Below are 20,067 nucleotides of genomic sequence, written 5' to 3'. Positions count from 1 at the left end.
GATGCTGCATTATCTTACAAGAGGAAACATGTGCATGATACTCAAAGAAAAAGTCTTAGTTCCTAATATGTGGCCAATTCTTGACAACTAAAGGAAAAACTATGCCAGGCCTTACCAGTGTGGCTTCGTTTGTGAACCATGAGCACATTGGGACCGATGCAAATTATCCCACAGATATCACATTTTAGCTTTCCGTTAGGAAGTCGAATGCCTCCAACTCCTGACATAGCCTTGCTGCCTGGGCCATTGTGTGAGCCATTCATTTTCTCTCCCGAGGTATCAAGCATTCGTAAATCCTCCGCACATTCTTCCCCATTCATTTCACAGGCACGCCCATTCTCTTCATCACTCTGAGTCTCTATTTTAATATTACCGGCTGAAAAAAACAATAGAGGATGCCACTCAGTTTTGTTACAGAACAAATATAGTGGCCAAGAAACAGTCACATCAAAGGAGATAACTTCTACACAGAATGTACAATATACCTGAATAACAACAGCTACAAACATGACTACATTTCTATGTGCCATGCGATGAATTTGCAACACATGGAGCAATGAACAATGAGTATCATCAGTAAGACAAATACAAGACATCCGGGGAGCTGGGAACCCAAATAACATTACAAGTCTGTTCCTAGGTCACTTTGAGATTTCTGCATTTGTAATATTCATTTTGACAATTCAGGCTAATTGGAATTAAATTTATAACGAATCCACATCTCATGGAATTGTCCCAAACAATTGTGAAAATATGTAACATATCAAAGACAATGGATGAAAATGAATTGAAAATGCAACATAATCCATTTGGCAGGAAGGTCCTGAGGGCTGTGCTAAATTCAAATACTTGGTTTGTATGTTTTTATAGGGTAAGCAAGGACAATGTTCACACTGAGGAAAGAGTACAAATACTGATAAAGAAATTAGAGTGCAAAAACTATGAAAGGACTTTAATGGCAAGGATTGGCATTACAGGAAATTATAGGAGTAATAATTGTGTTTTAGGATAGCAAGATTAGTGTCACAAAGTAAAAGGAGAGAATCAGCTACAGCCATCAGTTGCTCTGAAAAACCAGCCAAATCAACAAAGATGGGTGGGAGAACTGTTTTGACTTTATTGGACAACTCCTTTGTATTAGAATTCCATAAATGACAATTGGTTACAACTAGAAGAAAAAGGCAAGTGTAAATTTGGCATAGCCTGACTACATGTGATAGCACATAGGTTGGTAAACTTTATCTGATATAAACATAGTCAAGACTCAAACCTAAATCTTACAGAAAAGGGCCAAGATTTAGATCAGTTAATGGTGTTATTTGTTCCTCTTCTTGCTGCAGGACTGTGTTATCTCTTGTGTAAAATAAACCATCTTTACAGTTAATTCCTTGTTTTTTGATCTGATGATTTCAGTGGAAAAACAGTTCTTCGTTAAGCTCCAAAAGAGCAGTTCATTGCCCCAAATCTTACTTTCCTTTTAGTGAAAAAAAACCATCCTTCACTGAACCTCCAAAAAGGAAAGCATTTGCTGTAGTGGCTAGCTGAGTACATAAGGGGTCTATTTCACCCCATAAAGAACCAGGTCTTTGTCTTTTGTACAGCAGTAGTTACATGGTAGCTTTATTCATAAGTGTTGCTGTAGCAATGACATAACTAAGATATGGGCACTAATTACATCAAAGGTTGAAAGATCTTGAGATTTATTGGAAAATGTAATGTTTGCCAAACTGTCCTCTGTTACACCCTGCAGCCACCCAGGTCTTCCAGTTGGATTGCATGGAGGTGACTGACAATAGTACCTGAATCAAAGTCTTACCAGGAAACATGCTGGGAATAAAAGTGTGCACATTTCTGAGCACTGCTTGACTGGACACCTTTTATAATGTCTGCCATTGTAGGCATTTGAATTTTTTTTTTATTTTTTATTTTTTTTTTCAAATACTGCATTTTGAGTAGAAATCATATGCCAGATAGAATGTGCATATCCTAAATAGAAGGATGTCCTTTAAAACTTATGTTCTAAAAAGGGCAATAATTTAGAGGTACATAATAAAATAAAAAATCATTGACAAAACAATGTTGTACAATGACAGCATAAGTGGCTAATCAGAAGCGGTCTGTAGTATTCCACCAAATTAATAGAATACTACCCCATAATGATGTTTTCACTGTAGTGAGCAGAAGCAATAGAACTATTCACCTTAAGGATATGACAGATTTTCCATAAATCATACACCAATTCTTTTAAGATTCATAATTAGTATGCAAACATGTACATAATAATTTGTGTGTAAATATAATTACAGATGCCTTGCCTGCCAGGAATTTGGAGAAGGTGACTTTTGAAGTAGGCTTTATGTTAAGTTAAAACAGAACATATATGAACAAATCAAAAAAATCATACTCCTTAAGCCCTTTGATAGCATATGCAGACAAATGTACATTACTGAGAAGTGAAATGACACACAAAATATCATAAAAGTAGGAACTTGATGGAAATGCTCTCTGTAGTAAGCTGAATTTGCAGTATACTTACGGGAAAAAGATTTGGGAATTATTGCATGAAAGTCCCTAAAGCCTTCTGCCCCATATGCAGCTGCAACAAAGAAGGCAAACAGGATGCTGGTTTGTGGTACTGCTAGCAGTAAATGTAAAAGAAGATGGCATTATTGCTATACGAGAAATACCTAGGAGAAAGACAGAGCTATCAGCACAGAAGTAACACAGGTAGTTCAGGACAAAGCAGGAGCAGCATTAGGGCAGCAAGCAGGGGAATTCTGACCTGCCTACAACAACTCTGGTTTGTAAAAATGCCACATTTTCCAAAGTATCCAACAAGTTTTATCATGTTTTCTAAAAGCATAACTTTTCCTGGGCATTCCCCTTGCTCACAGGTTAACTTCTGCTTACGTTAAGAGGAATTTTGGCTGAAGTGTCTGGAAAGGGTCAACACAGGAGCAGAGCAACTAACCCAGTCTTCTCCTGGTCCCCAAAGGAACCACAGGCCCCTACAATGTGAGCTTCCTCTCAGGATTTTTTTTTTTCCCATCACGCCCTCTTTGTATGCCAGAGATCTCTTTCTTATACGTGCTTCTTTCTAGTTACCACAGTTGTAAAAAGTTAAATTGTATTGTTTTTGTTTTTGTTTGCCTGATGTTCTTATGTAATGGAAGAAGAGGGAGTTGGATTATATATGTATTATTAGGTAGTGGTATATTTGTTTGTTTGTATTTCTGAGGCTTTTCCTCTCATTGTATCTACAGAAAAGTAGCTGCACATATACACTATACAGTGCATATTATGAGTGCCAAGTGCAAATTAACATGCCCCAGAGCACACTGATACAGGTCATTACTTGACAGTGACAGAGAGATATTGATCCAATAAAACCTTGCTGAAGCTCTCTTGCAGCAGTGCCCCAGGAGCAGCACAGCTACACTGTGCAGCACAGTAATCTGTGTAGACTAGACCTGGCATGCAGGATGTCCCTACAGTTGCACTTGTTTTGGCAGCACATTTTACAAACTTGTTTCTTCAAAGGAGAATTATTGACAAAAGCTCCACCAATGCAGGAGATGGAATGGGAGAGAGAAAGCACTCCAGCAGAAACACTCAGGATTTTTGTCAAGCCTGACTGAGAAATGGGAAAACAGGCTGCACAGCTTTGTCTGGAGACTTAGACTGAGAACAAACCAAACCAAACCAAAACAAAACAAAAATTATTTCTTTTGTGAGAGAGGTTCTGTCTCTCCCTTGTTATCATGGGCAGAATCATTTCTGGGGCACTGATAATGTGACAAATAACTGGGAATCAGATATTTTCAGATGCATGTTCAGCATTTGTACAGGTTTCTCAAACAGTTACTCAATATAGTCTTTGCAGAAATCATTTCTGGCACATTCATGACTATCTACACATACATGCAGACATTAATTAGCTCTACAATAAATCATGGTAATATAATTTCTCATTGGCTCTGCTAACACCATTAAGGTATTACTTATCAATTAATCTACATTAATTTTGTTGGAGATTACCTTAGAAGGCTCTGTGTTTTATTCTCTTGGTACACACTTGGTGCAATTCAGGAGAGTTTAATATGAACACTGTTTTTGTGCAACGAACGTAGAGTATCACTGCAGTGTCACTGAACTGACAGGTCTGCCCTCACCTGCCTTTTTACCCATCCATATTGTGGAAAAGTAACCCAAAAGCTGGGCATTGGGTGGGTCTCTTGCACTCTCTGGTGTCTCTTGGGAGCTTCATGTGGGACTTTCTGAAGAACATTTGAACTTTATGTTACAAAGAATGTCCTGCATTGTGTGATTAAAGGTGGTTTATGCAGAAGTCCTTGGAAATGGAACTAAAAAAAAAAAAGACATATCAAGGGGAAGAGGAGTGACAATACGATTAATCTCCCTTTCCAGTTCCAGGCACCTTTTTCTGGGGAAGGGCAGTTTAATGGGCTCTGCAGAGGACTCAGGCTGAGACACTCGGGTGGGCATGGAAGAGGGCAAGGAGCCTGAGTCGCGCTTCCCTGGAAAGAGCTGAGCAATGTCAAGAGGGAAGGGGGGCATTTTGCAATGTGTGAAAGAGTCTGGTATCAAGGAGAAAGGAGAAACCAAATTGACTTCCCAAGAAACAGGAAGGTTTGGAGGGCAGCTTTTAAAGGACAGAGTAGCAGGCAACTATAGTTATACTATACTGGACTCGATGACCTTGAGGTCTCTTCCAACCTAGGAAATTCTGTGAATTCTGTGAATTCTGTAATAAGGCATGTGAAGGACTAAAGATTTGTTTCCAGCTGACTGACATTTTACCTTCTCTTGTAGTTACAAGACTCCCTCCCAGATGTAAAAGACTTGCAAAGTTTTGTGAGACGAGTTTTAAGCACCTGGGCCAAAATCCCCCTTTAAAGGGGTCATTTACATCCCAGTTTATATTCTTCTCAGCTGGGATTTTTAAAGAAAAAAAAATCATAATACCTGGCTATCAAAGGAATTCAGGGAGTAACAAAAAAATAAAAATAAAATAGATCATACTGAAGTTTCTGGGGCATCTGAAAAATAAAGGTACTGAACTCCCTTTTATTTTAATGGGATTTAAGTATCTTTAGTACTTTTATCCCAGCTAAGTACTTAACTGCATCCTGTGGCATATAAATGCCTTGAAGAAGTCGTCCTTTAGCCTTTCTTTAAAAATAACCATGATAATCTAATTTTTGGTTATGACATTAGTCCATACAACGTCCTTCACATACTTTGCAGCCAATAGCAGAGAAAATGCCTCTTCAAGTTGTTTCAAATAATTTAGGTGCATGTAATTTTTTGTTTGGATGGCTCATTTTTTATTCCAAGACAAGTCAGAAGTATTTTGTTGATGTTAGTTGATGCTTCACGGTAGCTTTAAAGTCCAGCAAGAGTTTTGCATGAAGGCACCACAGCTATTCAAGCAGTAGAAAGGTGAAGCTGCAACAATATTCGGTTGATTTGAACAGTGGATTAGCAATGTTATGGTGAGAAGGAGAAAACCTTTTAACACCATCCTTGCTAGCAAATTATAAAAAATGTTGCTAAAAAGGTATAACAAGTTTAAAAAAGCCTATTAAACCAAAATAAACCACCCCAACACACCAATGTGTCAGCAAAGCAACCAGGATCTCTTCCTGTTTACATAAATGCAAAATATAAATATAAAAGAATATTGCAAGCAATTCCACCTGTTATTTCTACTATAAAGCATAACAGCTACTCTGCTTTGTTTCGGAGCACCAAACCCTAGTATGTAGCTATGACCTGAAATCCAAACCTTCCCCTTTTCTTTTCACATCATGGTCATTTTCTGTGGCATCAGTTCCGTTCTCACAACCAAAAGGCTCTGCAGGTGGAGGATGCCATTCTCAGAAATACAAGACACACAAGCAGGTTGTTTGTCCTCAGAATATTTAAGGATTCCGTTCTTACTAGCTAGGCTTGACAACCAAAAAGACAGATTCTTTAACTTAAATTGTGTTTCCATTAATAGTATCTTTCCCTGATGAGCCTCTGAAGTGACACGAAGAATCATGTAGCTGTATAAAATGACAACGAAAGGCCTGAGCAGAGCAATCACAATGAGCTATGTAATGGTCTCAGCCCTTCTTCAGTGAAATTCAGAAGACACAGCATAGCTGGGACTGATCATAAGTAACTAGATATTCAACTTCAGGAAAAGGGGATATATCCAGGTGCTGTTAGAAATGACTGTTTTGCCCAATCCTTTGTACATAGGGCACTGCACCGCCCAGTTTTATCAGGCATTTGTGGTACCTGCACATGAGAAACCAGCTCAGAAAAGCCTAAAAGGTTAGAGCCTACGATGCGACGTAATTGCTATGTACAAGAAGAAACTAATCAGTAAATAAAACAGGCTGCATGCAGCCCATGTTGCATGTCTCATGTTGCAGGGTGTCCATTAAAAAAGGATCGAGCATTTGTGGTGTCATGAGACATGAGACCACTAAGACAGGGAGGCGAACACCCAAGGCCGGTGAGGAAGCCCAGCAATACGGTATTGCAGGAACCTTATCGCTTTGCTTGAGAGCGCCGCGTTCTTTACCACAGGCTGCGAGGGGGAGACAGATAAAAATGATGGCTTTTTTAATGAGAAGCTCTCAGCTGGATTTTTAAAGAGAAAGAAAAATAACAGAAAGAAGTGTAACAGCATGAACTGCTGGGGCACACCTGTAGGCATGGCAGACTGGGCACAGCGGATAAGAAGCTTGCCCTGGCGGGGTCAGAGCTGCCCCTCCTTTGACACCAAGTGCCAATCTGCTGCTGGCAGCCTATTTCTCCCCTACTCTAATTTTGGCTTTCAATCAAACATATATTATTCCAGAAAGACAGGCGCCCTCAGATAAGCTATCTCCTTCAGGACAACCAGCGTGAGGCGCTCCACCCACCTCATGCCTGCTGCGGCCATTTTCCTCTCAGGGCTGCATGGTGGGAGGCTCCCAGCTTGCCTGTGCCAGCACCCATGCACATGCCCGTCTGTCTGTGTGGCTTGGCTGCAGCAGCACAGCAAGCAGATCGATCCAGTACTCTGGAGCTGAAAGGAATGCAAGCAAGCAAACAAAATAACCGACAAATATTTCCTCTCTAGGTTCACAAAGAAGCAACTCTTGCTCCGCAGTGCAGACTCACAGTAATCACCAGTTGGTTACCTATGGGAATCCTCTAACGTACCAGCAAAGATGGAGAGATTGAAGGCAGATTCAAGTAGTGATCCTGAAATCTACTCACACACTTGAAGCTAGCTGCTTTTGAAAGTGAACTGGTGTTTCAGCAGGAAACGATCTGTAACCAGTCCAAGGCTCTGATCTAGTCCATATTCATGGTCTTTATCATGCTACTTGCTGGTACATTTTGTACTGGCTTCAAGCTGTTTTTTCAAAGAACTGGTTACAACTACCTGGCTGCTTGGTGTTTGTCTGAATTACCAGTGAAATGAAGTTAAGAGAGAAAGAGCATTATCAAGAAAAGACATGCTAAACCTATTTCTCAAGTTCCACACATAGCGTAACCCATGCTTCCTCTACAGGGACTGCTCCTTGTCTTTTGCTGGCCGCGTGATAGAGAAGCTAAGGAAACTGCTAAAGGCTTGCTGGTAACAGAATTTCTTGACACTTTTCTGTTTTGAGAAGTAAGCTGGGAAGATTTTCAAACTGGAGAGAAAGGTTTGCCGACAAATTACGGCAAGAACAGAGCTTCTCATCCTCAAGAACTTTGTGTCTTCTGCTTCCATCAGACTTTTTTATATGGGCATTAAAGGATGAGGAAGTAGCAAAAGGGCATTTAGCAAGAAATTTTTAAAAAGCCAAGTAACCTCAAGTAACTATACACAACAGTGAGGTAAAAACACTGCCTTATATGAAAATATTCCTGGCTCACATGGGTATATTTGTGCGGAAACTCATGCTTATGTGCTGAGTCTGGCACTGTCAAAGGCTGCATTCACCAGAAACCCTATAAACATTGCAGCTTGCGCTCTTCCCAACACAGCAGCAGCCGTCCAGGGGAAGCAAAGCCAAAGACATTTGATAATTTAGTATTTGCAAGGTATCCCCCTTCTCTAATCCTTCCACAAGGCATGTTTTTGTAAAATTAATGAGTGTTAACCTGCCCTCAGCTAATGCAACAAAACTCTAGCTGATGGAAGTTGCACGTGGTAGAGTGGGAGAAGGTGAAAACAAGAGTTTTGCAATCACAGGCCCCTTATAGCTCATGCAGAGTGTGCACCTGCAAATAACAGCATTTTGGAGGAGTGGCTAAGACAAGATTCAACAAGGAGACTGAAGAAACTCCTTTCAGATGGTTAGAGTCTTACATGAAGCCATACGGTCATCACTGGAATTTATCCTTACTGTGCTACAAAGCTGGGTGTTACTGTGTGGATCCCTAGCACAGGGCTTAAATGCAGAAATACAGTGATCAAAGTGTGGGTACACACTTATGGGGTCAGTTATGTACAAGTGATGTGAACACCAGTCAGAGGGGGAATTTTAAGCCTGTCCAAGCAAGAGAAAACTTTTTGAAACCTGAACGTGTACAGAGGATATTGGTCAGACCTATGCCAGATGAAGATGGCAGTTGCTACCCTGCAGAAGAAAGCTACTGCTTAGAAGCAAAGAGGTGTCCTTGGATCTGTGGTAGCAATGGAACGACACAGCTCATGGGCTTGCTGTACAGCTGGTGTGGTGTGCGGGTGCACAGGGATGGGGAAGGAGAACTGTTTTGTATATTGCTTCAGAGCACCTACATTTGCCTTGCCCTACATGCAAAACTGGCCCTTGCAAACCTTCCCCTTTTCATGCTCCAGCTCAGTGAACTGAATCTACAATCTTTCATGCTGTCCCTGGAGTGGCGCAGATCCACACTGGCTCGGGATCTGGCCATGTAAGTCCATCCATTTGAACATTTATGCTATGCCTTCTCGGCCAGAGAGACAGACACAGGGACTTTTACCAGGGACTATTTAGGTACCATGATGATGCCCTGAGCACTACTTTACCAAGTGTTGATAGTTCCTCAGCTGTCAAAGGGTTAGTAGATCTAAAATTAGACCAAGCAGCTGTGTTTAGGTTTGGGGAGGTGCCTATGGGTGCTCTGCCAATGCTGTGCATTGTCAGTCTCCTCTTTCGAGAAGAGGTCCGAGGTTGAAATGGAGAAGAATCTTGCCATTTCAGCACTTGAGACACATTTTATGACAATTTTATTGAATGATCAACTGTCAAAATAAATTCCAGAACAGGTTCCTCTGTATCTCCCTCACCAGACAGTGAAAAAAGCAGGGATACTAGTATTTTATTCTAGATTAAAGATAATTAAATGTAGTTATCACAATCCAGTAGTAAAGCAGATGATCATGACTCTAAAAAGAAGGTAATACTGAGGTGGCCTACTTTAGACCTGCTGATCCTGAGAGCTCAGTTACTTTTCTAGAAGTATTTATTTGATGCTGTTTTTTCTTTTCTTGTTGTAGAAATATTGCCAGAAGGTTTTACAATGTAGACTGCTGTTTACCTGATCACTGTGTGCTCATCAATCCACTGAAATAAAATCCTAGTCTACGTCTGGGGAAGAAGCATGAACTGTTCTGTAGAAATCCTAAAGAACTTATCTGAATATCTAATGAAAGAAGTTATCTGAATATGTAATGGTGAATCACACCAGATAGATATTGAGGAGAAAAATGTCAGGACGAAATTGACTCTTTCTCATCACATATTACAGTGAATGCTTTGTCACTGAATCTGTGGTGAGTCCCCTCCAGGCAATCAGTCCTCCATGCTGACTGGTAAGGAACTCCCAATGATGTGGGGAGACTCTGAAGAGTTGACATATCTGGATCATTCTGGAAGTCTGCAGACTCTGTTCAGTCCAATTTTCTTTGAAAGATTTCTTGTCTTTCCTCATTTCCTCGGCCATTTTTCATGTCTGCTGTTTAGTTGCTTTTACCTCAGCAAAAACAGCCTCCTTGCCTTCCTTCTCTGAACAGAATCCAACCTTAACCACATTAGCACTGTGATAAGTTATCCTTGACATAATTTTCCCTTTTGTGAGACATCCAACAATTGCAATGTTGTATACTGTTTCCTGGGGTCTCTGAACACAGTGCTAAGAGGAAAACCTAAATTTCATTAGCTTTCTGTAACAACTGACTCAAAAAGAAGGACAGATTTTTCCAAAAATCCCAGTTTCTTGGGAAAAAAAAAAAAAAATACACATGCAAATGAGATCAGAAGGAATTCTCACAACTACAGCATTTAGATACAGGGGGGCATAACTTCATTTATGGTAAGTGCCTATAATTCCACTGAAGTCAATAGTGCTGGAGATACGTAATTAATGCTCTCAGATGGCAAAAAGTCCTGTGAAACTCTTCTAATTTCACTGAGGCCATAAGTAAGCCATGAGGAGTTTAGTGAGGCTGCTCTGCCCTAAAAATGGTTCAGGAAGGAAATCAGACTCAAAGTGGGCCAAGCTTGTGGCAACTTTCTAGCTCTCATCTCCAAGTGCACCTCAGCTGCCATTTGAAACTACTGAACTTAGAGAAGTCCCTATTCCTGTCCTGATGGGTATTTCCAAAATCAGAAGGAAATCATGCCACAGAAGGGTGCTCCAAGCTGAGGTTGGGTGCAGGTATTATCGTACCTCCAGATGAGAAAGGCCATGTGGTCCAGCTTCCTCAAACCCTGAACAAATCTTTAGCAATGCTTAAGGCTGATGAATGTAGAAAAAATGTTTTAAAAATATTTTCTGTTCTCTTGAACGAGTAATCTGACATTTGAAACTCACTGGAAACACAGTCAAGATCACAATCTTCAAACAGTCAGAAACAATCACCATACTGAGTGTCAGTATCTTACATCAAAATGCAGCCGTTTTCTTCACATGGATAGATCAGCAAAGCATCTAAGCCAACATGTTGCTGGCAGAGCTTCAAGGGAAAAGGCTTACAAAATAATAGTTGTTGAATTAAATGGTCTTAAGTAGAACCACTCTTAACACTACATTTTCATAAATAGCTCCAAACAGCCTACTATGGTCAGGTGAAACCTACATAACAGACCACAGAATTCTTTCAAGGCCTTCACTTCTGGCTGTAATACAGAGTAACCTATTATGATTTAAATGTTGCTTGGATTTCTCCAAACTCTTCCACTCATTTCAATACACCTACTTTTTTTTTTTTTTTAACAAAATAAAACAAACAAACAAAAATAAACATTTGCCCATCAACAAAAGATTTTTACAAGAGCAACTAATGCTTTGAGGCTCTCTGAATTGAGGCATTAACAAAAAGAGATTATCAGAAGACACAGATCAGCCTGGAAAACACTGCTCACTGAGAAGTAAGACCACTATCTCAAGTTCCATATCTAAATTCTGGGCACCTAGTCACCTCTGAAAACCAGACCACACTCTGTTTAGCATGCATGTGCAGGCAGGCATGTGTTAGCCTCTCACAAACTCTTTGCCATGACCTCTAAGTTGATCAATGAAGAAGTAGTTAACAAAAGGGACATGTATTGACATATCCTGGTTTCAGAGCTCCAGAGCTGGCTTAGGCCTTGCTTCCTAATCTGCAGCAGAAGGAGGCCATCAAACCCCTATTCTACCACAGCACCCTACAGAGTGCAAGCAACTGTGCAGCAGTGGGGAGCAATTTGGAAGTATCTAAATTATTTGGGAGTTCAAGTCTCCTTGACTTATAGTAGTATTTAGAGTTTTAAGACAACCTGAGCTTTTCATGGGGCGTGGAGAAATAAGAAACCCACACTAAGAATGCTGTTGAACTTGAGTCCAATCGTAGCCATAGATGAGAAACATCACAGCTTCCCCCTTGTCCGGCTTAACAGGAAACCTCTATCTGCTGTTCCTCTAACTCCTTCCACAAACACACTGAGCAGTCTGGACATATTACCCATTTCCTCCCAACTCACAGTTGTTTATCTCCCTAGCATCTGTCATGGCCTAGAAGTTTGGAGCAAGTCCTACACCAGTTGCTATGATGCAAAATTATAACAACCAAGCTGAAAGGCTTCTAGAAAATTCCAGAATAAATAAACAAATAAATAAAAACAAAGAAGAAATACATACTTCTGATTGATGGCTGCCCTAGGAAGTAGCTGGAGCAAAGACTGAGGGAATATTTTCCCAGTTGCGTGATGTCTCAAGAGAGCTACAGCACCTCCTCATTCTCACCCATGGCATCTTCCAAAGACTTATTTCACACATACATGCACAGGTACTAATATGATTTTTTCCTGTGGGGTTCTGTTATTGTTGTTGAAAGGGCAAGGCTATGAGTTCTGTACACAAGAGGCCTAGAGGTCTGCTAAGCTTTTGTTTCTTACTCCACACCAAAGTTCAGAAACACATCAGGGCTTTAACTTTTCTATTGCAGCAGTATCATGGGAGACCCTTAAACTGGGACAGACAGCCATCTTTTCTTTCATTCAAGGAAACGGTGATTATTCAGTTTGGGATTATCTTAAACTATATGGAAAGCCATTATCCCAAGTTCCCGAGCCAGCAGCCTCATGACTTTCTGTCATTTCTCTTGCCTATTTATAGATCTTTCCCTTCTTTCCCTCGGCCCCCACTCCTCCCTCTCCACCCTGACCTGCTTCTGCACACTCCCAGAGGTGAAACCAAATAGCTGCAATTGTGACACTGCAGTTTGTGTGTCATATTGTAACTGGGTTTCCACATCCTCCTTGCTCTGTTGTAAAAGAGCTTGAAGAGGAAGAAGTGCAAATAATGAAATATAGGAAAGCAGGAAAAGAGGAAGCAGCCGAGAGACAGCAGCCCAACTGAAATGCTAAGAATTATGGAGAAGTGACAGAAAGGGAAGCACAGACCAGGAATTATACTTGGTGGCTTAGCAGAAAATAAATAAATAATAAAATACATAGGCTTAGCTTTTTCTGCCTCTCCAGCAATCTTCTAGATTACTACTCCCCTCTGACTTTCACTCACTTGACCTGTATTCCCCTTTCCATCTACTTTAAGACAGTTACTGAAGTGCGCTACTCTCTGTGCAGCAAGGCTGCTCCAACCCTTAACCTAGAAACCCCTCCTTGCCTTCATATAAAGCAGGCGGATGGACTCAAATCCTTCTAAGGAAGAAAAGAGGTAAATCAAACATGAGCATCTCAGGATGCTTCAGGGTGAGCGTGCTTGATTAGGCAATGGTCTTATTTGCTGAAGGTAGCCACGCAGGACAGAGTGATGGAAGAGTACAGAAGGAAATTAGCTAAAGAAGAGTATGAATTGCCTAACCGGGCAATCCTGCACGATTGCCAGTGGATGGAGCTTCCAGCTTAGGAAGTCCTTCCACTGAGAGCATGTACCGTTCTGTCCTGCTGATTCAGAATGAAACTCGTCTGGAGCAGAATGCGTTTAAAATTCACATGAAGAATTTTCTCTTCTCCATTTGCAGGCAAAAGAGACACAAAGCAGAATGTGAACCTCTTTAAGAAAAGAGCAGGACCAAGCTTTATACACTCCCTCACTCTCAGTGCTTTTTCAGTGAGAATTAGTCTGATAAAGGGCTGAGTAAAAAGTAAAATTTGAGAAACGACCCTCTATAAATATCACAGCCCTTATAGTTACGCATCCCTTTTGAGTCAAGCTCCACTCTTTATGTTATCCGGTGGCTAACTGAATTTTGTAGTTTCTCAGGAAGATAGTGGTGAAATCCTGTATGTAAATGAAGACAGGAGTGTTACACAAAGGTGTACTGCGGTATAATTATTTGTTCATCGCTGCGTGAAAGCTACCCTGTTGGAAGAGCTCGTTCAAAACCATTTGTGGCTATTCCCCCACAAAGGAGGCTGTCAGGAGGTGATAAGAAATGGGTATTAGTGAGGCTTCACTTTCTTTGAAACACTCTTGCACAGAGAGCACCAGCAGGCTCTGATATTTTCCCTACTGTTTATCTGTGAATTAGGAAATACATTCTGGGCCACTCAATCAGTATTGAGTTCCTCAGCTAACGTTAATATATTTTGGGATGTGCAGGAAAGAGAAGAGAGGAATTTAACCGTGTATGAAGGAGTTAGCTTCTGAAGAATGGCAGCATTTCCTGAGATGTTATGGGAGAGAAGTACGAGCATTGTGAAGGTTTTGCCTGCCTTGTCTTATCTGTTACAGGGAAGGGCTGATGCGTATTTTGGGTGTGAGGGCCATGACCTGACTGCTCCTGGCTTTAGTCTGGTTTTAACTTCAGTGGAGATCTTTACTCTTGATTTAGTTCAGCATTTCCAAAGACAAAAATCAGTCATGCAGCTGTGCAAGAATCAAGACCCTGCCAAGTCAAAAGAGTACTGTGAGAGAGAACGTAGCTATGGATGTTCTCCACAACAAATGGATGCCATTTTTCTGTTTGATTTTGGATGAGAAGCGGCAAGTGAAAGAGGGAGAAGCATGATTATTTTCCTGTCAGAACAGTCATAATGCTACTAACTGTTAAATCAGGACAGTGGGAAACAGCTAAGCATTAGCTTCTACTGCAGTTCTAGCCATAAGGAAAGGCATGAGCAGTTTGTTTGGTTAAGGAGCAATACCACAAGGGGATTTTTATGCTGATGTAAACTTGGAAAAAAAGAGAACATTAAGTAGCAACAGAAATGGGCAATACTTGGTCCAGAACTATTCTCAGTTTCTCATTGAATATAAATAGTACCTTTAATAATTACCTTCCTCACAAGCAACAAGTTTCTGCTTCAGCCTACAGAAAATGTGATGAGAAACAAAATAGTATGTCCCCAAAGATGGACAGGGCACTGGATTGAGACTCAGGAAATCTAGGTTTAATTCCTAGCTCAGCCACAGACTTCCTGTGTGGCCATAGGAAAGGCACTTAATCCATCATGTGCCCTTACTTCCCTATCTGGACATTTTTCAACTCTTTTTTAATGGCGATGCGACTTTTTTTTTTTTTTTAATAATGGTGAAACACAAAAGTTATATTACAGTCTGGAGTGATTCCTATATCTGGGTACATGCCTTACAAGTGTCCTAACACGTGAGGCCGAAATCTGTCCACGCACCAGTCACCCTCCTGACATGTGTCCCGCGGGAGGCAACTAGGGACCACAGGACAGACAGCAGGGGTAGCTAGACAGGCTGTACCACTTAGGTATTGCGAAAATGCACTGATAATCTGTGACATGTCCCACAGAATTACACTTCAGTAGGAAGCTTATTATTGTCCAGCCTAATAAACCTTGGTTATATCTATAAAAAACTGGAGATCCTCTTACCTGGGATTGCTCCAGGTCAAAAAGCAGGGTTTTTCTTCCCTAGACTATTGATACAGGAGCAGGTAAGGAACTGTAACTTTCCTCAGCTGGCCTGTTCCTATGCTATCTCTCTGTTCAGAGAGAGATGTGAAAGTCCCAAAGTCTACTTCAGGAAAAAAATGGTGCAAGCTGTTTAAAATATCCAGAACAGTTTAAAATTTCCCACTACCCTGCAACCAGCATGGCAGAAGATACAAGTGGCTTGAGAAAAGACATGAGAGGGGCTCAGCCTGGGCCTTTATTGTAGGAAATGACTAAATACTGAAAACTGTGTCATCTCCAGTTCAGATTTGTAGTGCTTCTCATACATCTTCAGTTACGAAGTGTGAAATCTCACTCCAAAAACAAACTGCTGGAGTACTTTTCTGTAATGCAAAAGATCTTCAGAAGTATCTCAGCAAAAAGAAAAGCCTGGATAAGAGTATGGATTTGAACCCCTGAAAGTTAAGTTTGGGCATATATCCAAGATTTACCTTCACCTGCTCATCCTACAGAATTGGCCTCATTCACTCTCCTCTCACATCAGCATTAGACTGCAATTCCATTCACTGCCCTGCCATAGACTCTTGCCCATACAGATCAGACACAGAGCTGGAAATCACCCCCCCTTTTTTTCCAGAAGTTCAAGTGATGTTGTATGTTGTTCTTCTGCACTAAATTCTAGATCAGTCAGGAGTCAGGAAATTAATGATTTCATGATTTCCAAAACAATCTAATCATTTGCTGCCAATATATATTTTTGCCCTCGTGTAACATCACAAAATCCTTAATTTATTTATATTTACCTGTTTTATACTTTTTGATCTCACTTTCCAAGTTAAGGAGACATTGTTAAAATGAATCTGAGTACTTTGAACACTTTATGCCAAACCAATTCCACTGCACACTGGAAGAAGACACTAAACTATTTTTCTGCAACTAACAAAAACAAACAAATTTGCTCTGTGGTCTCCAGAATACTCTTTATGTTATATATTCTACAGCACAGTTTATTATATTTTATTGTGTCCTGCTCCTAGGAAATAGGAGACTTAATTAGTCACTGATGATAGCCTTAACTAGATTGTTGCAAGCTCTTTGGGGCATGCTGTTTGTGTTTGTGCGGTGTCTAGAGAAGCATAGCACTGATTCCTTTTCTAGAAACCCTATGCTACAACGCAAATTCATAGATAAAAGCAAAACAATCAGAGAATACCAGTAGAAACACTCAAAGATTAATTCATCCCCTGTTCCCTTTTCTTGGATAAAAAATAAGAGTGATTTTTTCCAGCTAATATGAACACAGGACAAGCAATTATACACAATTAGAACAAGATCTGTGCTGTGAAAATTGGTGCCAGGCATTCAGCAAGTGTTCAAAATTTTGCCTCCTGTAAGTGTTTGTGATCTTCTCAGACTATCAGCCTTGGCATTTCTTGCCCTCTCAGCATTTAGAGTTATTTGAAAGTACCTAGCAGGCAGAGTTTTGTCAAACTTACTCTCTGCTTTTGGTTGCATGTCCTAGACAGTATAAGTGCCCTTTACTTGGAGGACTCTGCCTCTTTTGAAAGCACCTGCTCAGTTTATGCTTAAAAGTCTTTCCAAATATTTCAAAAGAACACACATTGTTCTGCATTTTTTACCAAACACAAAAGCTTCTAAGAGTATCTGTTACAAGTTTTCTGCTGTGCACCTGTATATTTCATGCAGCCACATTTATCTGCTGGTGACGGAGCCTATTAAAGTGCCAAATAGGGATGGTTTTTAGACAGGCAAAACTCTGCAGTTCTGACTCTGCAAGCATCTAAATGTATGTGTGTGTATGTGTGTGTCTGTGTGTTTAAGGGAACAACACTGAACTCAAAACCTAAGAACTGGTAAGACTCAAAATTATATTCTTGCTGAATATAATTTACACAGAATTTGATCATTCTGATAGCACTACTCACACAGTGACTAGTTTCTCTCTAAAGCTGTGTCTCTAAGTTCATTCCCATGTTTAGTGTCAATAAAATAGAAATCCTAGGCTGTTTAGGCATGTGAAAAATCACCTAATGTGCTACTACACACTAGGAAACCTCCTTCTTTCCCATAGACTACCATATTGCAACTACTTGTTGCTGCCAAGCTGGTGAGACTGCTCCAATACTACTCAGTCCAGGTTTCACAATGTACCTAAATTTCATGCTAACACCCAGACTGTGTGGCCAGACTAAGAGTGAGGCAAATGGAAAAGGTGAAAAACCTGTTCACCTCTAAGGTGCAAAGCACCTCTAGAGAAGCTGTTATTTCTTATTAGCTAAAGCATACTTTGATAGCTGTGTTCTGTCTGCGCTGCACTGTGGAGTACAGTGTGAGGTCCAGAAAGGAAACTTAATCCTGCAAACTCCACCGCCTGTGAACACATACATCTGAAACTATAAGATGGCTTACTGGGTCATATAGGCTAAACCAGGTCACTGCCAGGCAAGTGTGCAGGCTTGGCCTTTAGAAAATAAGTCATTAACTGGTAAACTGGTCAGCAAGCAGAAACAAAATATTGGACCGACCAGTTCATTTGGTTGCCCCTTGTCTCAGCAGTACTGAGAACTTTCCTGGCCACCAGGACACATGCAGCTGGCCTCATCCACAGCTGCATGTTCCCTTTACTGAAAGGTTCCATTGAGTCCCAGAAGAGCTGATGTGAGCCATGAGCTCATGCCTCCAGGGTGACATGCTTCTTGAGTGCTTGTAGAAGAGAACGTTAAAAGTTTCATTTTCTGTTGTCATCTTTTTATCGAATGAATGCACAGTGGCTGTTAGCAGCACAGGACTGTGGCATGCTGCGGCAAACCTTCCCAGCAAGTCTTGTGAAATTTGTTTCTGCTGATGCAAATGTGCTACTCGCTAGAGCTCCACGTTGCTATCTGATGAACTCCCATCCCAGGCCCGAACATGAAAAACGCAACCCACAGCCCAGAACGTGTGGATCACTGTGTTCTCAGGAAGTATGCAAGTAACATAACTATCTGTGCTCTGTCTCACTGAGGGTAAAAGAGAGGGGTGAAAAAACAACAAACATTGTATGGCAAACAGCAGTCCTCACTGAGGAAGGCTTGAGGCTGCATTTTGCTCAACCAGCCTAGCCCTTGTGAGGAGGGGTCATGTTCTCCCCAAAACGTGCATAAGGAGGTTCCCTGAACATCACTTGCTTTCTGGGATGGGAGAGTGGAAGGGTCCATCACTACATCTGTTACAGTTGTTCTTTTAATCGTGCTTTCATACTCATTTGCTCAATTAGCTACTGAAACATCTCTAAGAAAGTTATTGAGTTAGGCATGCATCAGCTTTTAGTGGAAAGCTGTATCTCAAACAAGAGATAAGAGATACTATATCAGCTTTTTCCATGTAATTGTTTCAACATGTCAGTCTATCCTTCTGTTGTGAGGACCAGATGTCTCCCAAAGCTTCACTGTGCAAAGCTAAATTTAGGACTGTAAAAGAATCTTCTGAGGAAACCACTTCATCAGCTTAGTCCTCACTCTCCATTACAGACTCTGTCTGATGGACACTGGTGGAAATTAAGTGAATAAAATATCTTAACAAGTGAATGAACAGCACTTAAACTGATGCCAACCAGAGGTGACTGAACTGGTGAATGACTATTCACATCAGGAGAGCTTGCAGGGCTTGAGGGGGTTTATGGGGACAGGGCTCTGTACTTTGCCTTTTCCTCAGAGAGGAAGCCCAGGAAAACTCCTTGGCCTCTTCTCAGGAGAGATGAGGAGCCCTCTGTCTCTTGGAGCAACGTTACCTGCAGGAAACTCTCTCCCAGGACTGTGGAGCCTTTGGTTACTTCCCACTGCGTGTCCCCTTGTGAGCATCAGCATGACAGGGCGGCTGCCAGCCTCCTGTCATGACCTCCTGTGCTGCAAGGAGACAACCCCAAAAGCTTATGTATGCCTTCACCTGCTGAGCCAGGAGCACAGTATGGAAAGACGAAAAGCCACCTCCTTCATCTTAACCTCACTGGGCTCAGCCGTGTTGTGCACATGCTCTGCAGGGCACCACCTGCAAGGCGAGGAGCGGAGAGAAAAGATGAAGATGGAGCACTACTCTCCCTCTCCTCTTCCCAGCTCCTCCTTTCTTCATTAACTTCTTGGTGGCCCAAAACATCCACCTCCACAGTAGAGAGGCTCCTAGGCTCTATAGAGACTGCAAAAGCCACAATGGGTACAAAAGTATCTTCCTCAGCTGCTGCCCACTTCCCGAGTGGAATTTACACTTGGGTTTCTTACAGGGATACAGACAAGTTAGTAGGAACTAACATATTCCTCTTTTTTTGTTACATGCATTTATTTTTTTTTTCAGAGTGTATGTTTGATATTTTTTTTTCATTTTCCCTGTAAAAAGAATGAAAAGCTCAGCTTTCAGGAGAAATGCTCTTTTGTGTACGTGTGCTCTCTCAGTTTTTTACACACATACATACACACAGGAGAATTTGGCTTTGCGGGCACAAAATTATGAGTGCAGACAGACAAATCTTTGTACATACATGTGTGCATGCCCTTTCACATGTAAAAGAGAGAAAGTGGAATAAATGCCTCCCTTTGGCTGGAAAATACACAGTAATTTCAAACTACAAAGGGATTATGAAAGAAGCAATGAATTACAAAAAATTGTAGGAATGAAAAATATTTTTGCACTATCTCTTTAACACAAAGGGCTAAATCGTGTATTGTATAAATCAGTCTCTCTC

General features: G+C 41.0%; 1 protein-coding gene across 20 annotated transcripts in view; it reads right to left on the bottom strand.

Moving 5' to 3' along the window:
- IKZF1 (IKAROS family zinc finger 1) overlaps positions 1 to 20,067 on the bottom strand; it is a 70,664-nt gene that overhangs the window by 19,802 nt on the left and 30,795 nt on the right. For 8 of the 20 annotated variants that reach the window (XM_084508127.1, XM_084508123.1, XM_084508128.1 and 5 more), the window contains one exon: positions 116 to 376. The exons of 5 other annotated variants lie outside the window; for them this stretch is intronic. In XM_084508127.1, coding sequence (XP_084364253.1) covers positions 116 to 376 — 261 coding nt within the window. Of the gene's footprint in view, positions 1 to 115; positions 377 to 2,536; positions 2,597 to 20,067 lie in introns of all 20 variants that reach the window. 7 more of the 20 variants (XM_084508138.1, XM_084508139.1, XM_084508137.1 and 4 more) reach the window with 1 other exon arrangement.

This window comes from Aythya ferina (assembly GCF_964211825.1).
Source record: "Aythya ferina genome assembly, chromosome: 2".
Taxonomy (NCBI): Eukaryota; Metazoa; Chordata; class Aves; order Anseriformes; family Anatidae; genus Aythya; species Aythya ferina.
This window is presented reverse-complemented; position numbering and strand designations above follow the sequence as displayed.